The 11,063-nt window shown below is 40.0% G+C and overlaps 2 protein-coding genes across 2 annotated transcripts; one reads left to right on the top strand and one right to left on the bottom strand.

Moving 5' to 3' along the window:
• Positions 1-345: 345 nt before the first annotated feature.
• Positions 346-4,097, bottom strand: fitm2 (fat storage inducing transmembrane protein 2). The gene is made up of 2 exons (XM_037103155.1): positions 3,832-4,097; positions 346-2,754 (listed from the first exon to the last, which is right to left on the bottom strand). Exons 1-2 carry the CDS (start codon positions 4,002-4,004, stop codon positions 2,145-2,147), a joined length of 783 nt encoding a protein of 260 aa, XP_036959050.1. The 5' UTR covers positions 4,005-4,097; the 3' UTR covers positions 346-2,144.
• A 4,234-nt stretch (positions 4,098-8,331) lies between these two features.
• r3hdml (R3H domain containing-like) lies at positions 8,332-11,060 on the top strand. Its single transcript, XM_037103154.1, has 6 exons — positions 8,332-8,395; positions 8,600-8,926; positions 9,245-9,363; positions 9,466-9,568; positions 10,097-10,212; positions 10,928-11,060. The coding sequence occupies exons 1-6, from the start codon at positions 8,390-8,392 to the stop codon at positions 11,058-11,060; spliced, it is 804 nt and encodes a 267-aa protein (XP_036959049.1). The 5' UTR covers positions 8,332-8,389.
• The last annotated feature ends 3 nt before the right edge of the window (positions 11,061-11,063 follow it).

The raw sequence follows: 11,063 nt of genomic DNA, 5'->3' as shown, positions 1-11,063 counted from the left end.
CACAAAAGAGTTCGAGTCGAGAAATCCTAGTTGTGATTTGTGGCCATTATATTTCACAATAGTATTTTTTTATTTTTTACTTTTCATTTTTTATATTTATATATATATATGCATTTATTTATGGTGCTTTTTATGATGTTTGTTCATAAGCCTTAATTTATTCAGTTGCCATCAATGACAAAAATAAAAAATGAAAGTGGAATACACACATCCTGGTTTTTATTTCACCTTCGCCCTCTTTGTTCTCGTCACCGTTGAGCTTTTGATTATGTGTCTGACATGTAATTGAGAAAAATTCAGGTATGATTTAAATGCACCAAGTTTCCAAACATTGCCCATGACAAGTTGAGGCTGTTGTTATTCTTTATTATTGTCAACTAATCCCACAAAAAACAAACAAAACCAACAACATTATTTTTAATACTTAACAGCTTCCCTACCAGGTCTGTGGCACTCAGCCTCAGCCTGTTGGTTCCTACTGAGGACTAACAGGTAATAAATACAAACTTAGTTTTTAAAATCAAAGTAATTTCCTAAACAAGCTGGGCACTGCAATTTTCATAAGATGTCACTCACATGGTGGTGAATACAGAATTTGTATGGGACTATTTTCAGATGTGAACTGATACGCATTTTGTGCTCTAGTGAGTATTTATGGCAGCAGGACTTTTGACGAGGACATTAATAGTGTTATGGCACAAAGAAATTAGATTTATCAGGCACAAATTAAAACAGACACAATTATTTGATTAATCAATTATTTCATCAACAGAAAATGACAACCATTTTGATTAATTATTGTTTTTAGGCACAGAAGTATCTAGTTTGAGCCTTTAAATCATCAAGATTTGGTACTTTTCTTTGTCCTGTGTGGAAATAAATAAAATGTATTTTGGCTCTGGTCAACTGCTTTGACAAAACATGACATATGAGGAGATCACCTTGGGCATTTGGATCTGTGATGGACCCCTGTCACTAATAAGGCTGGAAAATACATTGATATTATATCGTTATCCTGAAGACACTATACATCTTTATTTTAGATATCGTATTATGATGATATGCCGGAGGTGTTTTCTTTTCCTGGATTTCTAAACTTACCAGATCCTTTTATTTGTTCTTAAACTTGCCTTTGCCCACTTTGTCAAAACACTGATATTAATGATGATGATGTATATATTTTATAAAAAACCCAGTGTTAATATTTTGTGAAAGCACTTATAATCATCTCGACAATATTGTCGCAATATTGATAGAGATATTTGGTCAAAAATATCCTGATAATTAATGTTATTATCCAGTCTGAGCATATATGAAGTGTTTTTGAGGAGACTTGTAAATATCTAGATTTATACTGTTTTAGTCCATGTCACAATCCAAAATAATCTGCAGAATAATCTGTAATAGAAATTGTCATTATTTCCAGCCTGAACTTTTAAAACCTTTTAAATAATAATTACAATTTGCACCTGTAGAGAAAGTGATTTGGCTTACAACTACAGTTTTAAGTACGATCACACATTCAGAATTTCTTTACATCTGCTATTCAAGACCTACATCCTCTGAGCAGCCTTTACGTATAGTGTTGACACACAGACAAACAAACTCCAAACAACATGTGATAAAAAATGGACAGCTCAGTTAAATGAAATGCGGGCCCAGAGTAGTTACAGTGTCTGATTGGACTTTGTTCTGTAGGTAGTTCCCTATAAAAACAATGAGTAGCTACTGTACATTGGTCTACAAAAATACACATCATCTGAACTGGAGGAGCTGTAAACATTCTCAAGTGTTCCCATTCATTTGTCTAAAAACTGATTTATCTTAATAAAGCACGATAAGGCAGCAAACTGGGGGGGGGGGACAATGGTGCAGCAGGGGAGCCACAGAGGCTGGAGGTGAGAGGCTGAAGCTGTGCAGCAGAGCAGCGTCTTGCTTTTATCTCAAATTACCAAGAGTCATTTTGGGAACAGCAGCTGCCAAACACCATGGAGGACCTGCAAGTCAGTCAACCTGTACAGAGCGACCTTTCTGTGTGGAGGGAATAACTTAAAATAGCGTGGGCTGCTTGGACCTGAAGACAGATAACATCAACTGTAGTGCGTTGTTTGGAGGATGGCTGTACAGGAAGGCATGACTGCAGCTTAGGCGTGCTGTTTCTGCTCTTTGGGGTGACGCTGAGGAGGGAGACCTGGTGACAGAGGTTTTAGATACCAAACCCGATATGTCACATGCCACCCTAAGAAAGCACATGCGGTCCCTAGTAACTTGTGAGACATATCATGGAAGTAAACTGAGGTGCAGGCAAACATCCACATCCATATGATCAGTATCAGATTCAAGGCCACGTACAGCAGGTTTAGGACCATCCTGGGCAGGGAAGAGAGAGCGGCCGTCTTCAGGAAGGCCATAGGAGCCGTTTCCTCCACGATGAAGAGAGTGGAGTAGGCCAGGATGAAGGAGTGTCCTGAGATGTCATACCCATGCCAGTGGAAGCCGGCCCGCCTGCAGCTGACTTTGGACGTGAACTCTTTGTTGATGACGTCCATGGTGTCAGTTTCATAACAGGAGCCGGTCACATCCTCAATGTAGAAGAAGGTCTCAGTGCAGATGTACCAGATGGCTGTTGCCACCACCAGAGCCAGCAGCCGTCGGCCGAGGAAAGAAACACTTCTGTTGAAGGTGGAGTTGGAGAGGAGGAGGAACGGTGTCAGCAGGAGCAACGTCCACCCCCAGGACACTTTGACAAAATACCTGCAAGAAGAGGGAAATTTTATCAGCTAACCTGCACTCTGAATCAACTCTGGGCCACCACAAGCTTCTCCTTTGGGTATTAATGACTTTCTAACATTAATCAATATTCATTCTCTCAATAAAACACAAGACAATTATGACAAATCATGCTTCCCGCCGCCCAAGTTGATGACTTCAGATGTTTTGTTTGGTCTGACCAACCGTCCCAAACCCAAAGATATTTACTTTCATGTGAGTCAAATCGTCACATCTCAGATGCTGGAGACAGCAAATGCTGGGCATTCTTGCTCTTAAAAATTACAAACTTTTATTTGGCTATCAAACCATTCATTTAACAGTACAGTTTAATGCAAGTGGTTCAGTAATCTAATCATTTTAACAGAAAATATGATCTACAAGAATACAAGGAAAGACTCTACTTATTCCTACCAAACCCAAAAGGGTTAGGTTCAAATACACTTTCCATCTAGTGATTTTTTAAAATTTAAATAGGGCAATAATACATGTGGTTTCAGTTAGAAAGAAAGAAAAACTGTAGAACATTCTTTCTACTTTCTGCAAATGAGAAAAGGGTATGAAGCCACTGATGCACAATCTACTAAAGGTGTGTGGAATAATTTGGATTATGTGACAAATAGAAAAACTGTGATTGAGAGACGTAATTAACTGTTATATAAGGTTAAAGCTAAACCAATACTTACTTCTTTAGTGGGCTCACTTGTGCTAACTGAACAATAACCCTGAGTTAGCCTCACGGTTAATTCATAGAGATCTGATGTATGTTTTCTTTTGTAAATAATTTTCTTTTCAACTACTCAGCTTGATCTCTATTCAGTGAAATGGAGATTTATCAGCAAACAGCCACACAGCTTCAGTTTACCTTTGACCTACATTACTCAAGCGTGGCTTATTTCATTGTAACAAGGTTTAAGAAAACCTGAAGATTTATCGACGGTATTCTTTTTTTTTTTGTCATCAGCGGGTCACTTTACAGTCAGCGACAGGTGTGTTCATCAGTCCAGTTAAGTGCAGTTAACCTGAGCTAGCATACAACACATTAGCACTAACGCCACTTACACATTCAGGACGTTTTTGCTGCTGCTGAAATAAGTCTGCGGGATGAGCTCCAGCTCCTTCAGAACCGAGCCCACGACTGAGATGAGTAAAAAGATCCAGTGGAGGTTTTGTTTGACGGCCGGTATCCTCCACAGCGTCACCAAGTTGTCCACAATGACATCTACCGCCGCCATGTTGACAACACTGACCACACACAAGCCGGTGCAGGAGGGATTCTGACGTCACAGCAACTCAACCAATCAGGCTTTCCGTCGGGTGTTCCGAGCTCTTCTTCGTCTTCTTCTTTTTTTGCGTTTGACAATCTCCTTCTTCTTCGATGAATTTTTAACGGCAGATCGCAAGCCGGTAAATTAAGACACAATACTGCCACCTAGAGTACAACTAGCGTACTACGTTATACCGAATATTATATTATATTATATTATATTATATTATATTATATTATATTATATTATATTATATTATATTATATATTATTGTCATTTTCATGCCTAATATTTTGTTAGATAAATATATATACAAATCAAGAACTAGTACACTCAGAGAAACAATTGTGTCAATTACCAGATAATGATCTTAAACAACACATTGCACGATACATAAATGTGCAATGGTGTTTGAAGTCGTGTTGCTTATACATATTCTTTACATTGTTCTTACTGCTTTTTTATTTGTTTTAATTTATTTTGTTTTACTTAATTGATTGTTACTGTTTTCACTGATTCTCTTTATTTCCGTTATTCCCTGTGCTGCTGTAATAATACAAATTTCCCCATTGTGGGAATAATAAATCATTATCTTCACTTATCTTAAACTACCTACAGTAGATAAGACAAAAGCCTCAACCAACTTCAGCAGTCAAATACTATTTATACATTAATATTATGGAGTGTTTTCATGGTTTAGTATGAGGAAAAAAAATACATATTGTTTAAGTTTGATTGTCACCTGCAGCCAATCCTGTCTTCCCACCAAAGCCATCTTCAGTATTTCTGCCAAGAACTAGTACTGTAGTTTGTCCTGCTGTATGAGCTTTTTGTTGTCATGTGGGCAGTGATAATATCCTTCCACAGTAACAGAGCAACACAGGAAAATCTGAGTCAACAGTCAGTTTTAATTAAAAATGATTTGGATGGATAATCACACAGACAGATTTTTGTACTACCAACAGAAATGACAGACAGTCAAACCTCTAATTCATGTATTATTAATTGGTTGCAATGACAGACTATAATTTAAAAAGACAATGAGATAACTTTCAAAGGTATAAAATTTTTAAAAAAGGAAAAAATTCAGGATCATCGATTGAAAAGACTCAGCTACACACACACACACACACACACACACACACACACACACACACACACACACACACACACACACACACACACACACACACACACTCCTGCTGTCTTGCTCTGGGTCATGTTTGCTCAGACGGAGCCTCGTCGTGTGGCATGTGGATGTAAGACAGGGGGTCAACCTGTCAGGTCTTAACTCTCATGCCAGCCTCACTGAGAGAGACCAAATGCAGCCTCGGTCACAGACACAATACTGACAACTTTGAAAGTGTTGAACGGGTAAATATTTGGGGATCTGGCTGGATGAGAGAGAAGCAAACTGTCGAAATTGGATTTTTGCATCTAAATAATTAATGTTTCTCCTCTGTGCAGCTGAAGACTGTTGTTCACATTAAAATTGTGTATGCGCTTGATTATGATTTTAAACATTTTATTCAATTGAACAGTACTTTAATGTGGAACAAATTCCCATTGTGTATGTAAATCATACGTTTGTGTGGATTTCTGTGAATTTTCTAATGCTCACTGTAAATTCTGCCTCAAAATCAAAAGTAAAATGGACTAATCACATGGTTGTTAAAGCTTTTCAGCTCTTGAAACTTAAAGTCAATGGTCTACTTTACTTAACTCACCTGTCATATTAAATGGATTAAAGAAAACAATAAAATGTGTGTAAAAGTGAATATGTTCCTCAGTGCTGGTGACGATAACTTGGGCCAACAGGCAACTTGACTCTCTCTGATTGATGCGATTGCAGCGAGGCAAAAATAAATCTCCTCTTACAGCATCTGAAAACACGACAGAGTTTGTCCTTGATGCACTCTGACTTGGCAAACAAGCCTCTCCTAGAAAATACAATTTTCCAGGGACGCCGGGTACTTGGCTGATTGTTCTGCAGGCACTGATGCCAGACTACAAACAAAATGCATCTAAATGAGATATCTGCATATCGCAGTTATGATTAATTGATCCAAAAGAGCTGCGGTTTGATTAAAAAGTCTTCATACCAGGGAAAAACTAACATTTGATGCATAATAAAATATTGAAACACAGCTTCACAGTTTGCCTCTATTGCTGCTGTACTGCAGATGTGAACATGCTAAACGCTAACACTGAGAGGATCATCTTTGAGAGTGGAAATCTCGTGTAAATATGAGAAAGTGTGGTGAAACCTGAGAAACTGTCCTGCTGACTGAAGCTTCGCTGTGCAGAGTGGAAACTGTTGCTGTGAATTATTAAAAAAAAAACAAAAAACAAAAAAAACAACCTGTCCTGACTGAGCCCTGAGATTATTCCAGCACTCAGGAGGAGAAGCTGCCTGTTGACCATGTTGTTTTACAGTCCGCCTGCCTGCTGATGCTGCAGACAAATAATTTGAAGAGCTGTAATTCAGGTGCGAGTGCTGGAGTTTGTGGTACAGTTACTCTGTCAGAGGCACCAGTTTTATGTTCCTTCCCTGATAATCAAAGGAGGACACTGAGATCTCCTCATCACCTTTCAACACGACAAGGTCACAGCAAGCTTTTTTTTTTTTTTCTTTTTTTTATGCAACTGCCCTGCAGCGTCTCAACCCAGACAGATGACGTCATGCTGCAGGGGGGTAAGGGAGGGTCTGGGAAGACCGTCTGGTCTGGTCCGGAGAATGATCCTCTCTCAGTTCTGACCCATTTCAGTGTTAGTTTGTGTTCTGACTCATTCCTGCAGAACTATCCACTGATATACCACCTGGAAGCTGCTTTAGTATTTTAGACAGGAAATGAATTACTAACCTAACTCTGTGAATTATATGATCAAATCTTTAATTCACTACAGCACGGGTTCTTAAGTTTTACGATTGTTTAAACCAGGAGAACAGAGTTCCTCAGTCAAACTCCACCAGTCTCCACCATCCATCATCCTGTCTGCACACCTTCAGCCGTTCGATGGATCTGTTTTATATTGCTGCAAAGCCTTTCCTCCCCTCTTTGATGTGCAATGATAGAAATATTAACTACGTGTCAGAAGTGACACGTGTGTGGCCATTTCTAAATTTAAAAATGCCCGATCCCACAAGTTCAAGGGTTCACTCTCAGCAGAGAGAGTAATGCCTCCAGCCTGCACCGATGATATGACTTCTGACCAAAGTCCACGGATGAAATAACAAATAACCCGTGATAATCATCATTAGAAAACACATCCAACTCTAAATTAAAAATAAGGACAGGAGGAGAGTGAAAAGCACTTCATGCTGATTCAGTTTGCCCTTCAGACGAGTGGAAAAGCAAACCGGTCAAGCTCAAAGAGCAACAACAAGACGTGACCCAGGAACTTTAAGTGCTGCTGACCTTTACGACAGAGGCCCTCTGAGCCGCTTTGATGGAGCCGTCTGTGTATTTTAGACACAAAGTTGCAGTCTGACAGAACTCTGCCGAGCCTGTGAGGACGTCTGCTGCAAGCCTTTGAACGGAACGACTTCAGAGAGTTTACCTGAGCGACCACAGAAACGCTCAGAGCCACACTGCGTTCATTCAGGTTCAGTCCACGTTGACTTCTTCGCTGAAGAAGGAGGATTTGATTCAGATGAGCATCGTGTGGATTGCACATAATTTAGGATGAGTCACATGAGAATAAATGATTGCAATGGGTTTACAAGCACATTTTAGTAGCCAAAAAATACAATGTCATAATGGCACCCGATGTCATTTGATCTTGTGTCTTAGTGTCACAGCTCTGGTCTCAGTGATGTCTTGGACCTGTGGTGCAGTGTGGCTTTGCAGTGTCTCTTGTTAGACGTGGCAGAGGATGTTCGGTCCGTCCTAGAAAGACAACAGCTGGTGATGAACGCTGACTCAGCTGCTACTTTTTTGTTCTTCACCACAGTGCTCAGTGTCAGTAGGGCAGCTGAGACATAAAGGTTCAAATGTTGGAGCGTCCTGAATTTCATTTAAAAATATGAACATTTGGATGACATTTTATTTCAAGCCCCATATTTTGTGTTCATATGTGTAGAATCTAAAAGGTGTGTGTACTTGATCCGTGCAAATGATGCTGATCAACCAACAGGTGAAATATTAATGTTAATGTTAACCTGATTTTCTCCTATCAGCAGAGAGAAAGAAATGAAGGAAAGGAAGAAGAAGAAGAGGAAGAAGAGGTAGAGTACAGGAGGGTTTCTCTCTGCCCAGTCAAAACTCTCTGCTACATGACAGATGGGCTTGTTTGCAGAGGCTCAGGGTGAAGTGAGGCTCTCCTCTGCCTCTCTGTCAAAGGATCCACTGATGAAGGTACGACACTCAGCTTTTTTCCTCCTTTTATGTGCGAGTTACAAATAGAAGCTGGTGAGAATTTTTGTTCGAAGATAATTCATTCCAATGAAATTGTGATACTTTTTTCAGTAATTCAGTTTATTTCCCCAAAATATTTGTATGTTCTGTGTCTAAGAGCAGTTTGAGATACTTGTGTCTAACAGCAGACCGTCCTCTCCTCAGAGCTGTGCAGGCTGGTGGTGCAGCTGCAGCCTCCTCCTCCTCCTCAGGGCTCAGATGGGTGCTGCCTGTGTTCAGCTCCTGCTGGCTGCCACCCTGTGGATGAAGCCTCACATGGGAGCTGCAGCTGCAGCAGCTGTGCTGTCGAGCTCCACAGAGCTGCTCGACATGACCCGGGCTGGAGCTGAGACACAGTCAGACCTCAGGACGCTCACTGGAGCTGTCAGACGTAAGCGAGCCGTCTCATCAAGAGACATCAACGCCCTGCTGGATTACCACAACAGAGTCCGCTCTCAGGTCTTCCCTCCAGCTGCTAATATGGAGTTCATGGTGAGGAGACAGTGAACAGGGAAACAGACCAGGAACACATGGAAGTTTGGGTTTATGGCTTTTAAGTTGGTACATTTTCAAAGACACTGGAAAACATTAATAGAGGTAAAAATATGTTTTATTTTTGCACCTTGTGCAGATGAAAATGAGCCTTTGAGGCCTTCAACAGTAAAGTTGTTGTAATGTACAGTAGTGCTTTGTTTTGGGTCGTCTATAACAGCTCAGAAAACAAATCTATCATGCTTTTTATTCCTTGACATCTAACAACTTTAATTAATTATTGTAATTAATTAATCCTTCTCTGTCGTGGCTCTGCAGCTGTGGGATGAGCGGCTGGCTGAGTCAGCTGACTCCTGGGCTTCACGATGTGTTTGGGATCACGGTCCAACACAAGCCATGAAATACATGGGCCAAAACCTGTCAATCACCACTGGAAGGTAGCTCAGAGTTCCATGTGAGAATTTTAAAATGATGAAAAAAAAAAAAAAAAATCAAACCTGTGTGCTGATGAATGACTGAATGTGTGCTGGATGTGACAGGTACCAGTCCATCACTGACCTGGTCAAGTCCTGGTACGAGGAGAGGCATCACTTCTCCTACCCGAACAGATGCAGTGGATCAGTGTGTTCTCACTACACTCAGGTACAGTCGGCATGGATTCAATCATTATTGCATTCAAGAAACTCAATGTTCCCAAAGATTGACGTCTAAACTCAAGATCCCGGTGATGCTTTACATTCCCTCTCTCCAAAAACTTACACTTCTACAAATATGGACAGATTAAATCACAAGTGCACTAAAAACTGAAGACCATCAATATTTGTTCTCTCCAAAACATTAAAAGACACTGACGAGAGACTCATCCAATGATAAGGTCATTTTGTGAGTTTATTAGGGAACTGTATGAAAATTATAAGGGAGGCAGAAAAAGGGAAAGATTTTATATTTCTTTATTCTCGCTGTTGGGGGTTATGATCTGAATCTTTTGGTCGAGCTGTGTTTTATATATGAAATCAAAGAGTCAGCTACCTAAATCCTCACAATTGCTTTTCTTGTCCCTTGCAAATCATGAACTGCCATATATGCATATACGTAACTAGCATAGGTAGGTGAGTTGTGCACATGGTTATAACTTATGGAAATGAGCCTCAGGATGTGTTGTGTGTTCAGATGGTGTGGGCGAGCACCAGCAGAGTGGGATGTGCTGTCAGGAGGTGCTCCAACATGTACGTGTTCGGGAGCACCTGGAGGGAGGCGACGCTGCTGGTCTGCAACTACTCTGTAAAGTAAGAGGAAGTTAAAGGAACAGTTCACAGTTTGCAGTGTATGTTTCTGCATATGTTAAAGGCTTCAACATGATTTCTTTTTGTGGCAACTTTACATTTTTAATGTGAAACTCTCAACAAAATGCAACCTGGGCTTTTTTTTTTTCTGAATGTATATGAGTCAAACCTTCGTGTAAAAGCTTAATTACGATGAAAGGGGATTTTTTAAGATTGACTGTATTTTTCGTTTTTGGCTTAAAACTCATTTTCAATGGGAGTGCATGCGTCACTTTTACGCTAGCATCACAATCACTATTTTTAAAAACACTAAGAAGGCTCGACACAACATGAAACTTTGCTCGTAGTGTCATCAGGGTCACACTTGAAAATGAGTTTGAGCCGAAAATGAAAATACAGTCAATCTTAAATGTGTCTCTTTCATCCTAGTTATGCTTTTACACAAAGGTTTGTCTCATATATATTCAAAAAAAAAAAAAAAAAGGTTGCATTGTGGCGAGAGTTTCACTTTAGTTCAGTTTTTAGTTTCATGTTGTGATAATGCTGTTCTTATAGACTGGTCAGGCTGAGGCACAAAACACACACATTTCTATTTGTTTAAATACTGACTTTGGTCGCCACAAGCATGGTTGGAGACTGTTTCTTTGAAATTATCAAAAATATTTGAGAATAACAATGCTTGCGAGCTAACACTACTGTACATTCATTTGTGTTTCAGGGGAAACTGGGTGGGAGAAGCTCCCTACAGGACCGGGAAGCCTTGTTCGGTCTGTCCGTCTAGCTACGGCGGCTCCTGCTGGAGAAACCAGTGTTCACCAAACACAAAACCCAGAAGACTCACAAGATATTAAAAC

Source organism: Acanthopagrus latus, chromosome 7, assembly GCF_904848185.1.
Source record: "Acanthopagrus latus isolate v.2019 chromosome 7, fAcaLat1.1, whole genome shotgun sequence".
Classification (NCBI taxonomy): Eukaryota; Metazoa; Chordata; class Actinopteri; order Spariformes; family Sparidae; genus Acanthopagrus; species Acanthopagrus latus.
The sequence above is the reverse complement of the archived record's forward strand: the minus strand, read 5'-3'. Positions and strand labels throughout refer to the sequence as shown.

Coding starts and splice junctions, on each gene's coding strand:
- fitm2 (XM_037103155.1), bottom strand. CDS start 4,004: ATGGCGGCGGTAGATGTCATTGTGGACAACTTGGTGACGCTGTGGAGG. Junction 2,755..3,831: donor AGCAAAAACGTCCTGAATGT/GTAAGTGGCGTT, acceptor CTCTTCTTGCAG/GTATTTTGTCAAAGTGTCCT.
- r3hdml (XM_037103154.1), top strand. Junction 9,569..10,096: donor TGTGTTCTCACTACACTCAG/GTACAGTCGGCA, acceptor TTGTGTGTTCAG/ATGGTGTGGGCGAGCACCAG. Junction 10,213..10,927: donor GTCTGCAACTACTCTGTAAA/GTAAGAGGAAGT, acceptor TTTGTGTTTCAG/GGGAAACTGGGTGGGAGAAG.